The following is a 16,246-nucleotide window of genomic DNA, read 5'->3' on the forward strand; positions in this document are numbered from 1 at the left end:
AATGTTGAACCATGTTTAGCGAGATGCGTGAGAAAAAATTTATGCCAGCGATTTTAACTTAAAAAATGGCGGAGGGTGGTGATGTTAGTTGCTTCAGTTTTTGGCTTGGATTGGGATAATTTCATTTGAGCTTATTTTTATTTTTTTTTAAAGTAATTCAATGGAAATATGTGAGCGTCTTGAATAATTTCAGCGTTCATTCACTTCTTACTTTGCTACGATAACTCCGGTCGGAACATGCTGCCCTTCTTGCTAAATTACCAATTATCATTCCTTGTTATTTTACCTGCGAGTAATCCACTCTTGAATTAGTTTTTTTTTTTCAGAATTGTAGATGGCAGATAAATGATAAGCTTTTTGTGGTATCCTAGCTTATGTCAAAGGGTTTATCGAGATGATTAATTTTGACAGCTAGTTATAATTACAGAAGTAGACGTGAAACTGTATTTAACAGCAGCAAAGATAGCAAATCCTGGCCACCATTATCTGAAGATGAAAAACGTGTATCTGTGAGCTGAGATGAAAGCAACTGAACTTCCATTAATTCCCAAAGGAGTCCATTAACCGTATCTCGCATATGTTGAGTGACTAGTGTTGTTACTGCAATGGTAGTCGCAGTAATGAAGTAAACAAACTTGGATAAAGCTAACAGACCGCTGTCGGTTCAAAGCGATCAGGCAAACTTCAACGAAAATAACTCAAAGTCTACTCTAGTTCTGAGTAACAAAATGATCACCAAGTTGACTTCGGAGTTTTTATGCGAGCAAACTTCGGATCCGGAAACAGTGACCAAATTCATGCTGGAGCGAAACAAGTTGCGAGATCTTCCCTTCGAGCTTGTAGATTTTATTAACTTAGAAACAATTAATTTGTCGTACAATAATTTCCAAAAGTTCCCCAATGTTATTTGCGAGCTGGTTTGTCTTCGAGAAATTATTATGGTCGGCTGTGAAATTGAAGCGCTTCCAACCGAAATGGATAACTTGATTTTTCTGGAAAAGCTGGTTCTGGATTTGAACCATATTCGCAAGATTGGAGACGTGCTGCTTTCGTTGGCGAATTTGACTACACTTAGTTTAGGAATGAACTACTTCTCTGTGTTTTACTCGACGCTTCCAGTTCAGATAAGGCGAGTGTAGATAGTTATAAAGAGTCGATGAACCTTGTGAATACAAGTTTTGGTGATTTTTTTTTTTCAGGCTTTGATTTTTGATATTTTGCTGATATTCTGTTTATACTGTTGGAAAAAAGGAAAATCTGCGGTCTACTGGCTTTTAAAAATGCTTTTATCTGGGACTGTTTTTGGACTGTTTTGTATTGGACTGTTTTTTTTTTCAAAAAAGAGTCAATCTTAAATTGTTCTTGAAATTCAAACAGCTTTAAGGCCATATTTTTTAGATGGAAATTCAAAAGCTGAAGTTTTTCAAAAATTAATCAGTGTTTTTTTTCCGTTTCCTTTCGCGTTTTTAAGTCTCTAGGTGCTTATGATGTCATTTATAATCCTGCATTTATAATCCATGAAGTATAATCCCGCAGTATATCGAATGGGTTGGTAATAAGTAATGACTTTTAAATGATTCTGGTCACTCAATCAGTGGCTGATTGAAGGGGCATGTACACTGTCCTCAGCAAAATAACAAACAAACCACTCAAGGTATTACCTTCGAGAGGGTGAGAGTGTTAAGTTTTAAGAACTGCTTTGATATTTTTCCACAAAATTATCGAAATAATTTAGCGGTAAAGAATTTTTGGTGAGATGAAACATGCCAGAAATTTGCCAATTTGTTTTTTTTTTTTTTTGGGGGGGGGGGGGGGGGGGATTGAGTCGACGTGGACGCTGAAGGTGAAACGCTAATGGGTTCTTTGTTCAAGGGTGTTGAATCTGGACAACAACCACCTTACTTGTTTCCCTGACTGCATCCTGACCCTGGAGAATCTGCAGCATCTCAATCTGAGTTTCAACAGGATCCGAGAGCTGCCCTGGGAAATAGACTGTCTGCGGAAGTTGGAGCAGTTCTCTATTGTGAAGAATAGATTGCAGTCACTGCCGTCTTCCATCAGCAACCTCGAGTAAGCATATTTTCTCATGCAATCTGTGGTCTTGGGATATTGTTGAGTTATTTTGAACTTCAGAATTGTAATGTATGTACGTCTATTTTATGAAACCTAAATCAGGCAAAAGCTCTGTTTTATGGACCGTTTTAAATTTCGTGCCTATTTCTACAAATACAATTCGCAAAAACAATTGGTTTCAATTAATTTTTTTACAACAAGATACAAATTGAAATATATATTTTTTTCAATAGCAAATTGAAGGTGTTGGACCTCAGCAACAACCAGCTAGAAGTTTTGCCAGGTAATCTGAGCAACATGGTTTCTCTGGAAGAGATAAATGTCATCAACAACCCCATGATCCAGCCTCCCAGACACATCTGCGAACATGGCATAGATGCAATCAAAGCCTTCCAAGACTGCCTCAAGAAACAGCTTTATGAACCGTGCAATCGTGCCACCAAAGTATTCATACTAGGTAAGGGAATCAATTAGAGGTGTTTCATTTTCAAGCGTAGAATGGTTAATATACTTAAGTGGATAAAGGTTGTACATTTAATGTTATGAAGCACCTATATATTTACCGCTTTAAATGGGTTAGTTAGTTGTATGTAGTTTATGCAAGGTTTTGTAATGTGATTTTCGGCGACATTTTTAGATGATTTTCAGCTTAATTAGGTGTCGGATATAATTCTGTCGACTTATTACACTTGCGAGAGCAAGTGTATTATAATCGGAACGGGAATTTTTTTCACTTAAACAATTTTTGATACAAATCTTGCTTGCTTTTCCTACTTGCTTTATCATTGAACCATTACAAAATACAGGCTCGTTCTCACTTGTCCGAATGGTAGCGTGGTTGCTTTTGCTCCCTGATGTTGGGGCTCAAGTTTTTTTTAGGATGTATGACGTGAAAGGGTTTTAATTGTTGATCGGACTATCGTAATAATTGAATGGTCGTACTTTCGTTTTGTCGGCTTAGTTGCCACATCAATAATTTTTTGTGCTGTAAGTGATTTTAATTATAGTTTCAAGTGTTCTTTTGGAGTTCAAATTTGTTATGTCGCTTTTGTTTTTTCACTCAGGTATTTTGTTCGAAAAGTTACCCAGTACTTTTCGAGTGGAATGTTGTATTTTTCTTATGCTTTGTGGGGACGGGATGGTATTTCGCTACTCGATAAATGTTTTTGATTACTTATTTCACACCGAATTTCGCATTGATCATCTCTCGAAACAAAATTATGAACTTTTGTGATTGTGGTTTTTCGACATGGTCGGTTTATTGGCTTTCGTTTCATCTTTTGTCTGACAATTGGTAATGCTATGTTTTTGTAGTATCGCAAGTGGTGCGGAGCGCCGCTTCGCCTCTGTGTCAAAAATTGTCGGTTATAAAATGTTCTTGAAGTTCAAAGAGTTAATAGTTTTTCGACCGTTGTAAAATTGCCAATCATAAACAATTCTTGAAATTCAAAGAGCTTCGTGGTTTATTTTTTGTCTTGAAAATTCGAAACTTGAGAAACGCTCAATTCCAACCAACTTCTTGGTTTCCTTGTTCTTTTACACTTTTCAAATTACAATTGGTTAAGTTTTTTCGTATTCTCTGAACTCCTCATTGGCACTTTAACAGCTGTCCGTTGGCTATGTTTTTTTGCGAATTATCAATATCTAGGAGTAGGACCCGAATTGTTTTGTAACATCACGTTTTGTTCCAGTAACATCACGTATATTGCATTGCTTAGGTGCAAGTCGTTCTGGTAAGACAGGCCTTTATAACTTCCTGTCTGGCCAAAAGTCAGAGATGAGTGGCTGTTCTAGCGTCAAACCGAACAAAACGGAGCCTGTCACGAAAAAGAAATTTGCCCATTATTGCAATAACGACTTTGAAAGTCTAGCAGTCACAGTTTTCAAACTCAGTGGCAAAATTGAGTACAATTTCTTGAGTCAAATATTCTTTACGCGCAACGCGCTCTACATTATTTGCGTGCAAATGGATAGATATAAAAATTCGAACTTCAGAAGTTCAGTTCTAAGTTACATTCAGTTGGTACAATCGGTCGTCCCAGACGCAATGATTTTGATTTTGCCTACATATTTAGCAAAAGGTGCTCGATCACCTATTACCAAATTGCAATTCGAGAAAAGTATCACCGATTTACAAAATAGCGCTAAAAATTATATCAGAATTTCAAATTCTAATTTATCAGATGAATTAGATTATTTACAATCGTTGAAAAAAGAACATGGATTTGACTTGTGGTTACTTCATAGGCAAAGATTCCTAGAAAACTTGACAAAATTTTCGCCGAAGATATTGAGTAGTTTAACACCGGGGCCCAATAAGAAGCAATTGGCATGGAAAATATCAAAAAACGACAAATGTGGCGATTTATTAATTAGTTACCTGAAAGAATTGACGCATGTTGAAGAATTCTTTGCTTGCAATTTACAAGACGAGATTCAAAGCTCATGGAAAACTTTGGAAAAATTGATTTCTAGCTACAGAAAGAAGAATTCGGGTCGATTATACTTGAACAGAAACGACATCTTGGAGCCAGCAGTTCAGATTGGAGTTAATTCAGCCGAGATCGATGATGTCATTAAATATCTGAATATCTACGGGGTTATTTTCGTGTTCGATCGAGTGGCGCATTTGAGACAGTGCATGTTTCATGATCCGAAGGTGAGATTTTTTCTATTTGAATGAGTTTAACATAATATAGTATAATTGACTTTTTTAAGAGTAATGAACGTAGTCAGTACTCTTATATAGGTCTTGTTGATTTTTCTGTTGTTTTTTTTTCAGGAAAAAGTCTTGAAGTTTGTTCATGCTCAATTTTGATTTTTCGCGGTTTGACTTGTGATTTCTTTTCAAGTTATGCATTTCCATAGTTAAAAATAAGGCAAACTCCACTATCGAACAGCAAAAATGTAAAATAAAAATTAGTTATTAAGAGTAATGAACGTAATGAAGACTCTTATATAGGTCTTGCTGTTTTTTTTTGTTTTTTTTTTCAGGAAAAGTCTCTAATAATTACAGATGTGCATTCATGCATCATGATGCATTTATGCACATAAGTATATATCCAATTTTTGAGTTCAATTGAAATTAGTCTGCTGAAAGTGACGTAAGTAACACTCTCCAAATATGAACATGAACATGGAAATGGCGCGAAAATTGTGAACGATTTTTAGTTTCGAAAGTGAAATTTATCTGCATCTATTTTTTTCTCTGAAATTTGAAAGTTGAGATTTTTTCAAGAAAGTCACTGTCTTTTTATGTACATTGCGTTCAATACTTTTTTCCAATCTTCGATTGGCTATGTCCAGATTTGCCAGCGAAATAAAAGTTATAGCTATTGATCCAGTTTTCTCGAATTTTGTTAATTTTTACAAACAGTGTCCATCATAAATTATTCTTCAAATTTAAAGAGCTTGAATGGTATCTATTTTTTTCTTCGAAATCCAAAATTTGCAGATTTTTTGAAAAAACTCGTCAGCTGTTTTTCAGTTTCCTTCAGTTCATTACTCTTGGCTATGTTCTAAACGTAGCTTAGAAGATGCTAGGTAAATAGGGCCCCCAAAGAATATATGCATGACTTTAAGGCGACAATTGAGAACAAGGTTAGCTGGTTGCTGTGCAAGTACCACAGAATGTTCCGACCATGTTCATAAAAATATAGAAAAAAAACTTTTTTATTTTCTTCTAGTTAGTGTCTTTTTAGAGGGTGGTGTGATTCGAGAAGTATAGGATCGCATGGAAAATTAATTAATTAGACAGGATTGACAAAATTTGGAAATCTTAATTGTAGAATAAGCGCTGAAAGAAACATCCAAAACTAGTTTTATTGATAATAAAATCAAGTTTTGTGAGCCTAATATTATACAACAAAATAGTTTATTTTCATATAACGAACGTTACTCGATCGCGTTTCTCGCTCGAAGTTGAACTAAAAGTTTTGAACCAGTTTTTTTCGACACTATGAGAATTTCTTGGACATTTTTAATGTTCGAATCACGACTGAAAGGTCTCTAATATGATAGAACACGCAACTCTCTCCGATGATTATTTGTGGTAGCTGATTTTGCGTGGAAAACAAAAAAAAGAAGAAAAAACTAAAATACCAGAACACAAAGCTGCTCCCAATTTTCTATGGTCGAAACAATTATAACATGTTAATTGAACTGTTCCAATACAAGCGAGTAATTTTTCTCAGAAATGCAACTGGAAAATTTGTGTGTAGCGTCATCTTAAAATCCTAATTAAAGCGGTTGTCGTCTTAACAGCTGTCGTCTTATTTGCCGGACACCAGCCTAGAAGGTTACGAAAAGTTCTTTCATGTTCAATACTACGACAATAAATGACTGTTCTTACTTTAACTTAAATGTTAATTAGAGCACGTAATCAGCTGACCGACTGAAGTTTAGTTTATAAGAGTGTTGAGTAAAATTTATCTATTTTTTTTGGGCGACCATTGCCTCGTGGAGAGCAAGTTACCATGGGCGATGTTCCAATTTTGTATCTGGATACTAAAAAATTTTCTCAGCAGCACCTTTATGACGTACCTTTATCTTTTTTTTGTTAAGACAGAAAATTTCGGCTTATAAGCTTTAGTTTTAGTGATTTTTCTTTCTAAACTCTAGTTAGTTTTGTCTGGAAGGCTTATCGGAAATAAAATCTTGCAGATCGTTTCAAACGCATTTTGGGTTTCAGACGCTGGTCGATTTCTTCAATAGTGTTCTAAGTGTATCCCTCCTAACGAACCGAAATGACCCCTCGTTGCAACAATTCTCGCCCTTCGAAATCCAGTCTACCAGAGGTGAATTGAGCCAGCATGGAGTGATTACTGAAGAAATGTTAGTGCAACTTATGAGAAACTCAGTGCCAGAAGCGGATTCTGTAGATTTCAATTACTTCGCGGCGCTGTTGAGAAATTTGTCAATTGCAAGGTAAGGTTGAGGATTCTATACGGATGTGCTGTTTATTTTGAGAAATATACAGTGCTGATTTAAATTAACCGGACGCAACGAACAACATTCGAAAGTTCTAAAGCGTTGTTCTCGAATTGAGTTAAGATTTGATAAAAGGTGAAGAAAACAAAAGTTGCTGAGAATTTCACCAGAATTAATATGGCACATTTTTTTCTCCGAACTTCTCAGCCAAAATTTTACCCCTAAACTGAGTCATTTTGGCTTTTAGAATTAATCACCAATTACGCGACACTACCTAGTTAATTGATGGGAAAATTATATCAAAGAAAGCCTCTCAAACAGTCCAACAAAGTTAGAAAAGTTTGAAAATTTAAAAAGCAAAGATTTCGTTTTTAATATAGTAAAAACGACGTTTTTGGCTATCAACCAAAATTATTTTCTCGTATAGTTTTTTTTTGAAATTTAACCCCTCTAGAACTTCGTTGGACTGTGTGAGAAACTTCTTTTGGTAGAAATTTCTCTCATTAATTACCTCAGTAGTTTCAGCATAATTCTTGATAAATTAAACAAGTCGAAATGACCCATTTTGGGGGTAAATTTTTGGTTGAGAGTTTCGGGAAAAAAATATGGGAATAGTATCGTTTTAAAACATTACGCAACCAATTTCATAATTACTTTTTTATTTTCAGAAAAGTTGACGCAAGCAATATAAAAGAAGTGACCAAATCTCGAAACACGAGATCATCGGCAGTGGTATCCAAACCACAGGCAATCGCTCGGAATCATAAATACCTCACAAAACAAAAATCATCACTCTTCAAGCGAGACCGCAACAAGTATAGCAGACGCTCTCTCATTGGTCGATCAAGTAGCCAATCAGACGAGAACGTGGACCCAATGAAAAAATTAAAAAGCAATCATCACAAGCGAGTGTTTTCCCACAGTGCTCTGCCATCAGATATGTACTATAATTACTCCGAGGAGAACAATTCGACGTCGAAAGTGAAGTACAAGACTTCGTACTTCTTTCCATGGTATATCGAGCAAGAGTATAGTCCACAGCAGCCAGTAGTGTCTGACGATAAGTCACGTGTTATGACATTATGGCCAGGGTATTTGAGGAGTTCGCTGTACAAACTGCAAGTGATATGTGTGTTCAAAAACTTCTCAGATGTAAGTGAAAATTTGAAAATGTAAGATATAGTCAATAATTGAAAAATAAATGTTTTTTTTTCATGAATAGTATAATTTCAGAGTTTATAAATGCATCTCGAGAGAATTGGTTTTCTAACTTGACAAACCATTCGCTGTGTGATTTTTAATTTATTGAGGGTGGGAGGGGGAAAACGGTGCAGTAGATAGGTTTTTCTGTTTTGTTAGTGATAATAGTTTTAAAAACATCAATGAACAGTCCTTAAACCTTGAACTCCTCCTGTAACCTCTTGTAGGCACTGTCTATTCTGCACCGACTGAGTGTGGCCCTGCACCACTGTCTGGACTATAGGGACGACTGGAAGGGAAGACTATCAGCTACAATGGAGTCACTGCCTCTTCTCGTGGAGATCGATACGATCCACAGGGACAACACTGCTACTCAGGTAGGGCAGCTCTATTTGACAGTTTTTCAGTTTGTCTTTTTAAACAGTGGATAGTTCATGAATTTTTGCCCAATACCCTTGCAGTTTGTGTTCTTCAATTTTGTCAAATTCATGTAGGCAATTGCTTAGGTAAACCAACAGTTTTGAATGTTTTGTGATTTTTTTTCATCAACGGGTGGATATGAATTTTTTCCGAAGACGTTTGCAGTTGGGATCTGTCAATTTCGACATAACTCATCTAGGCAAGGAGCAGAGGAAGATATTTATCATTTTAATGAAAAAAAAAGAATTTTGTGGGTCGCTTATCAGATTTGTAGAATACGCTGCTTTTGAAAGGTGCGATTCAATGCCTCGCTAAAGTCATTTTTCAAGGTGAGTCCTTGCAATTAAATCATAACTTTGCTCATTAACCTTTGGTTAGGCCTCTGATTGCTTAACTAAAAAAGTGTAAAAAAAAAACCTTTTTTACACTTTGCAAAATTTTTGCAAAATTTTTGTTCTTATATTATCAAATTAAGGGCAATATTTTCATAGCGTTGTTGTACTAATTCTAAAGATTGATGTGGAAAAATTAGGAAAATAATTGATTTTTTGGCACAGATGACTTCATCGACGATGCCGCCCTTGAACAATTCCTCGAAAAATGGTGAAAGAAAAGGAGGAAGCGAAGGCCTGCCATGTTTGTCCATATCTTCTAAGAGCGAAATTGTCTACTCTCAAGTCATGTGGACCATCATCATACAGGTCAGCTGGTTTTTAAACGCGGAAACTACTATCCAAACTCTTCTTGTTATCGAGACACAATGTCACTTTGTAAGAATTGTTAATCAGCTCTCAAATAATGGAGAGAAATAGCAAAAGGTAATACTTAGCACAAATTTGAAAATCATAATAAGCAACTATGAAAACAAAATATTTCATGATCAAACTAGAAATGCATGAGGTTTGATCCAGGCAATTTTGATCAAGGCATTGTTAAAATATTCGATATACTGCTGCTTCTCTTAAATACTATTAGTCATCTTCATTTCCAACTAATTCGTGATTTGCTTTAGGTCGTTGAATATCTGCTTAAACTTTTCCTTGAGTACCCAGGTCTTAACTACGAACTACAACTTGTCTGCCCGCATTGTCTGAAAAAATTTCCAAACAAGCAACTAGGAGACATGCAGAGATATCCTTGGGAGCAGATTTTCTTCAATTTGAGGGACCCCGATTCTATTGAAGATATCGATGATCTGGGGTTGAGTTGTCCTTACATGAACACAACCGAACGTCTCCCAACTTCGCTTTTGATGCCGCCGCCAATTGAGTTCGACCCCACGTTTTCGAGATACTTCGATGAAATTTTGCCGAGTTTGAGTAGAACGAATTGGAGACAGTTTGCCAAGCGATTAGGTGAGGAATTACCGTAAGAAAAAAGTGTTCCTTAAATGATTAAGAGTCGATCAACGTAGGTCAGACACTTATATAGGTCATGTTGATTTTTTTTCTCAGGAAAAGTCCTAAAATTCTCTAATAACTACAGAATGTACATTCATATATTTTAATGCATTTATGAATGCCCTTAGGCATGCGTGCGCTTTTTAAGAGTCGATGAAATTGGTTCAGACTTTAATATATAGCTCGCGATGATTTTTTATTATTTGTTCAGACTCAAATGTACTTTTTCGCGGTTTGACCTTCGATTTATTTTTGAGTTCTGTTCAGTTCTTTTGTTAAAAGGCAGGCAAAGTCCACTATCGTTTTGCAAAAGTGTGCAGGTCACAAAAAATGTGATCAACTTCTACTTTCGAAAGTGGAATTTAATTTTCAGATTTTCAAGCGAAATATAAAGTTTACCTATTGCTCTAATTTTTTTCTCAAATTGGGTTAATTTTAACAAAAAGTGTCCATCATAAATTGTTCTAAAAGTTCGAAGAACTTTAAGGACATCTAATTTTTTCTTCGAAATTCAAAAGTTCAAGAAGTTTTTTTTTCTGTTTACTTGCGTTCTTTGACTCTTTTGGACTGTCTGTTGGCTATCTTTGAGGTTAATTCAAGTGCATTTGTTAGTAGGTAGGTTGATTGCGCTCTGCAATTGTTAAAGCAGAAATGGCACAAAAAAAACTTGAACCTCTTCTAGTTTCCAAAGTGGACTATAATTTTAATATTTCCCAGCGGAATAAAAAATTTACCTTATGATCCAGTTTTTCTCAAATTGACGGATTTTTATCGAAAGAAAAAACAATCATAAAACGTTCTTGAAATTCCAAAAACTTTAAGTATGTTTCTATCTTGGAAACTCGAAATGGAAGTTTTTCAGAAAACAAGTCAGTGGGTTTTTCTGTTTCTTTGCGTTTATTGACGCTTTTCCAACAGTCTGTTGGCTATGATTTAGCCATTTGCCTTAGAGTTTGTATTTCAAGTATCATAGTCGTTTTGGAGTAAATCAGATGCAGATTCAAGGCTGCTATATTTCACGGCAGCTCTATTTTCAAGGCTGCATTTTACATATACACTATAAAATGAGCTTCGAAAAAAAAATGATTCTGCCGGCTTAATTCAGATATACTTGAAAATCACCAATTCCCGATTTAAAAGCTCATAGAACGAGCTAATGAAAGTTTTCTTTGGAATCATCTTGGGTATTTTTTATCTTTAGTTCACTATTTCCCGTGGAATTGGTGTGTTATTAAACAAGCGTAATCAATTTTTGTCATTAAAAAGTTCTGGGTTTAGGTCTTTCGGACATCGAAACTGACTGCATTAGAGATTCAGTGGCGGCAAGTTACAATTTCAGTCGCCAGAAAGAACTCATGCTAATATTCTGGCACAGATTATTCCTAGCAACTGCCTCGACAACCGATTTAATCGAAGCTTGCAAGAAGCAAGGATTCACTTTCTTAGTCAATAAGCTGACAGCATTACAATCTAAACTGAGAGTTCCGTCTGTTTTGACGCGGCCTCAATTGAGCAGTCAGAGCAGCTTTTCAGCCAATCACGTTGCGTCAACGAGCTCAGAGATTTCAGGATCTATGAGCAATGTTTCGGAGTCATGTCAATCGATATTCGAGGAGCTTCCGACCTAAATAATTTCACGCCTTATTGTAGTTTATCACGCCGAAAACGGAACTTCACGTTAGAAATTAGTTCGTTAGTGAAGCTCGGAAAATACGTTCACACCAGATTGCCAAAATTATATATTCTGCACAATTGTCGTCAATTAAGTAAAACTGAAGGCAGCTTAATTATTTCACATCAAAATCAGTTTCTGCAGCTGCTTTGTCATACATCGGTGCTTTATTTATGCATATTTTTCACAAATCGATGTCGAATTTCAGTAGATTAAATTAATGATTTTGTGTTTAGATTATATGGTGTGCTACAAATTTTTGAGAGATGAGATTATTGTACTTTTTCTGGATATTTTAATGATGAATGACACGCACTAAGTACTTAATGCAAGATCTATGTTTTGCGGAAAACTTCAGACACAATTAAGATCTATGATGACTTAACCGAGCATTCAAATGAGAAGTATGCGAACCTCAGAAGAGCGTTACAATTAGGAACTGCTTAAGTGGAGGAGGCGTCTCAGAAATGCATGGCGACAATTCGTTGCTTGCGAAAATTTTGATTGGATTAACAGAAATTAGATAAATGGGTTAAATTAAAGAACGAAACAACTATCTAAAAAAAATTGAACTAGAGGTCATCAAGTTGCTTGAGAATGTTGTTGTTTGTATAATGTTTAAGGAGTTAAACTGATCTGGATTGGCTTTTTTGTGTTTTGTCAGATTAGCTTTACTTTCTGCGGCAGTTGTTCTGACTAGCTTGTTCTACTTATTTTGCTTTTTTAAGAGTCGATCAACGTAATTTAAGACCAGATTTACTTTTCGCGGTTTGACTGGTTTTTTGTAGTAGTTAGAACATAGTTGAAAGCTGCCCGAGGGAAAAAGAGCCCGGCCTGAGGCTATTTTGCCCGAGGCCATCTTCAACTCTGTTCTAACTGTTGAAGAGTATGTTTTTGCTCTTTCTGAGGGAAAGATGCCAGAAAATTGTGAGGGAGCCCGGAAAATTGTGAAAGAGTCCGTATAAGTGCGCGAGTGCGGCTCTTTTGCCCGAGGCCATCTTCAACTATACTCTAACTGTTGAAGAGTATGTTTTTGCTATTTCTGAGAGAAAGAGCCCGGAAAATTGTGAAAGAGCCCTTAAAAGTGCGCGATGCAAATGATTTCTTTATCATTCATGCGTTCTAATATTTCATTTTTCATTGATGCCTTGTCGTGAAAGAACATTTGTGAAAGAGCAAAAACATACTCTTCTTAAGTTCCGTTCACTTTTTTGCTGCAATGAATACTGACAGCGAAAGTCTAATGGTCGCAAAAAACGTGATCGACTTCCAACTTCGAAAAAAGAATTTAATTTTCGGATTTTGCAGCGAATAAAGAATTCATCTATTGAGTCAGGTTTATCAAAAAGTCAGTCATATCTTGTTCTAGAAGTTCAAAGAGCTTTAAAGCCATATTTTCCCTCGAAAGTTGAGATTTTATCAAAAAAGTGTCTTTTTTCTGTTTACATGATTTTATTGACCCTTCCAACTGTCTGTTGGCTATGTTCTGAGCAATTATCAAAAGGTCAGGTATTACTTGTTCTAGAACTTGAAAGACCTTTGAAGCCATATTTTCCCCGAAAGTCGAGTTTTTATTGAAAAAAAAATGTTTTTTTTTCTGTTTACATGAGTTCATTGACCCTTCCAGCTGTCTGTTGGCTATGTGGATTGAGCACTTTTTTGAACGGTAGGGTGACCACGCTCATCCCACGTGAAACAACCTTTGCGATCTATCGACCGAGTTTTCTTCTTACTTCTACTTGTTGGTTTTCTGCGAAGGATGGTCCTAACCGAAGTTAATTTGAAATAGTCCACATGATCCAGAAAAAGGGCTCGTTGCTTTCATCGCATCTTTCACTGCATAAGGCAGCCATGCAGATTTCGAAGTCTTGAGCTCATGTATAAGTGCCAGAGCAACGAATGTCTTTAGAAACATGTGTTTGTAATTGGCATGAGCAAAATGAATTAAGAATCTTTTTGTGGTGACTCCATTGAAGACATTCTTAAAAGCGTTAATTGAAGCCTTCTCAAAATTTATCTTAATTGAGAGCTCTATACCTGTATTGTTTTTTTTATAGTTAACTGGCGGCCCTAGTGAATTGCTCTTGACTTCCTTCTCTTTTGAAAAAGTAAGAAAGTTAAAGGAATAGTTTATTCCTTAACTACAGCATTAATTTCAAACAATTGATAAAATAAAGCGGGGCTCGCATAAATTTTCCCATCTGCATGCCAGACTTTGTTGCTTTTTAAAATTTTCAACTTATCGTGGGTGAAAAATATAAAATTTGGTTTTTGTCATTCAAACCCGAATAAAAATTGAGGAAATAATCCCCACTCAGGTTCCTGTCTGAATCCAAAGGCACTGCAATATCGTGTTTAAATGGGCGTGATCAGTAATTCGTTACCATTGAAAAATTTTAGGGAATAGTTTGCATTTAAGCGAATTAACAACTGTTTCCAGGCTAATATCCTGGTTCATAAAGTTTATCCTGATTTCTGTTGTACCCTAAAATTTAGTAGTTTTAAAGCAGGCCAAGAAAAAGTTAAATTAGCATGTTTTTGTTCCGCTGATGGGGTGTCAGTTTCCTCATAAAAACGCACGCCTTGCAGTAATGCTACCTTAACGTTTTAATTCAAACTAAATTTAGAAGAATCCTATTTTTGAAATTAAGTCAGCACAATTTATTGAACAATTGTACGCACTTTTTGACTTCTTCCTCGACTTGATCATTTGCGTGACCATATTCTCCAGACAGGCTGACTATTTTATCTGCGATTGTGGCAATAGAAGTCTCAGGAAATATATTTTTTCGGGATTTTTTTTTCATTTCAATTGAAATTTTATTTTTAAAACTGCTACGAATTGTCGCTTGCGATGAATTGTATACTAACGCACTGGAGTTTGATAATAAACATAGATGCACTTCTTGAAACATTTCTATCAATCTACCTGTTTCGATTTGATAGCTTTTAATACTGCTGTCATAGAATAAGAGGTTTGCAAATGACTTCGTATGGAACATTAAACGTGTTTGTACGTTTAGGTTTACCATTTTTGCTTATCTCTATTTTTGAATTCGAAATTCTTCATGAGAATTTGATTGTTTCAGTTACTTTTCCGTAGTGAAGACTCTATGAACGTAAAGAAGACTCTAACATAGATCGACATGATTTTTTTTGTTTGAAAAAGTCTTGAAGTTTGTTGAGGCTCAAGTTTGACTTTTCGCGGTTCGGTGTTTGATTTATTTTTAAATTCACTTCTTTTCCTTGGTTGAAAGGAAGGTAAACTCCACTATCAAACAGCAAAAAGATTAATGTCTTAAAAAACGTGATCGATAGCTATTTTCGAAAACGGATTTTATTTTTAAGAGTAATGAACGTAGTGACGGCTCTTTTGTAGGCCTTGGTGAGTGTTTTTTAGGAAAAAGTTTTAAATCTTCTAACAACTACAGGTGTGCATTCATACATATTAATGCATTTATGATTGCAATTAGGTATATATGCTTCTTTTGAGTTCAATTGAAGTTCATCTGCTGATAGTTACATAAATAGCATTCTCCAAATGCGAATGTTGAAATGGTGCGTAAAAACGTGAACGATTTCTAGTTTCAAAAGTGGAGTTTAATTTTTAGATTTCCTGCGGAATATAAACTTTACCTATTGATACAGTTTTCTCAAGTTTGGTTAATGTTATCAAAGAAGCGCCAATCATGAATTGTCTTATACATTCAATGAGCTTAAAGGGCATCAATTTTTTTCTTTAAAATTCGGAAGTTAAGATTTTTTCAACCAGGTCAATTTGTTTTTTTTTCTTTTTTCTTGCTTTTAGTACATTTTTCCCACTGTCATTTGGCTATGTTATAGATTTTCCTGCGTAATAAAAATTTTACGTATCAATCCAGTTTTCTTCAATTGAATCAAGTTTATCAGACAAGTGTCCAGCACAAATTGTTCTTGAAAATAAAACAATATTAAGTTTTTGTTGAACGAATTGAAGTTTTAATGTCCAGGTTTCATATGTTCTTGCGGATTTTTTTTCAGGGAAAACACATAAGCTATTCGGCACCCAAAATCAATTTTTTGGCAGCTTGGCTTTGATTACATAAATTTCATTTGGTAAACTTTAGATCGACCATTACCAGGTCCCTTTTATTGATTTGATTTCTAAAGCCAGTGTCTTTTAAATGTAGAGGTCATTGTTTTTTGTAACTTTTACAGTTCAAATCAAGTGGGAACCAATTGTGAGAAACTTACAGACTAATGTTGCATCATTACAAGATGGAAAGTTTTGCTCTTTAATGAAATTTCCTGAAATGCGCAAGTACTTGATTTGGGAGTTTATTGGTTCCAAAATTGCAAATCAGTAGCGATAGACTGAAAAATAGTCAGCGTGTCTCAAATTTAGTCACAGGAGTCTGAAAAAATGGGTCATTAGTCTGAAAGTTGTCGGCATTAGTCTGAAAATTAGTCGCAATAGTTGGCAAGTTAATTGCTCTAGTCGAAAATTTTGTCGCGATGCTCTAAAAATGATTCTAGATAGTCTGAAAATGAATCGTGATGGTCTGAAATTTAG

The 16,246-nt window shown here is 35.4% G+C and overlaps 1 protein-coding gene across 1 annotated transcript; it reads left to right on the top strand.

Moving 5' to 3' along the window:
- The first annotated feature begins 330 nt into the window (after positions 1-330).
- LOC134848903 (uncharacterized) lies at positions 331-11,696 on the top strand. Its single transcript, XM_063866443.1, has 10 exons — positions 331-1,129; positions 1,873-2,070; positions 2,307-2,530; positions 3,792-4,732; positions 6,764-6,999; positions 7,671-8,154; positions 8,430-8,579; positions 9,180-9,323; positions 9,635-9,977; positions 11,301-11,696. The coding sequence occupies exons 1-10, from the start codon at positions 729-731 to the stop codon at positions 11,648-11,650; spliced, it is 3,471 nt and encodes a 1,156-aa protein (XP_063722513.1). The 5' UTR covers positions 331-728; the 3' UTR covers positions 11,651-11,696.
- The last annotated feature ends 4,550 nt before the right edge of the window (positions 11,697-16,246 follow it).

The sequence above is a fragment of the Symsagittifera roscoffensis genome, chromosome 6 (genome assembly GCF_963678635.1).
Source record: "Symsagittifera roscoffensis chromosome 6, txSymRosc1.1, whole genome shotgun sequence".
Lineage (NCBI taxonomy): Eukaryota > Metazoa > Xenacoelomorpha > Acoela > Convolutidae > Symsagittifera > Symsagittifera roscoffensis.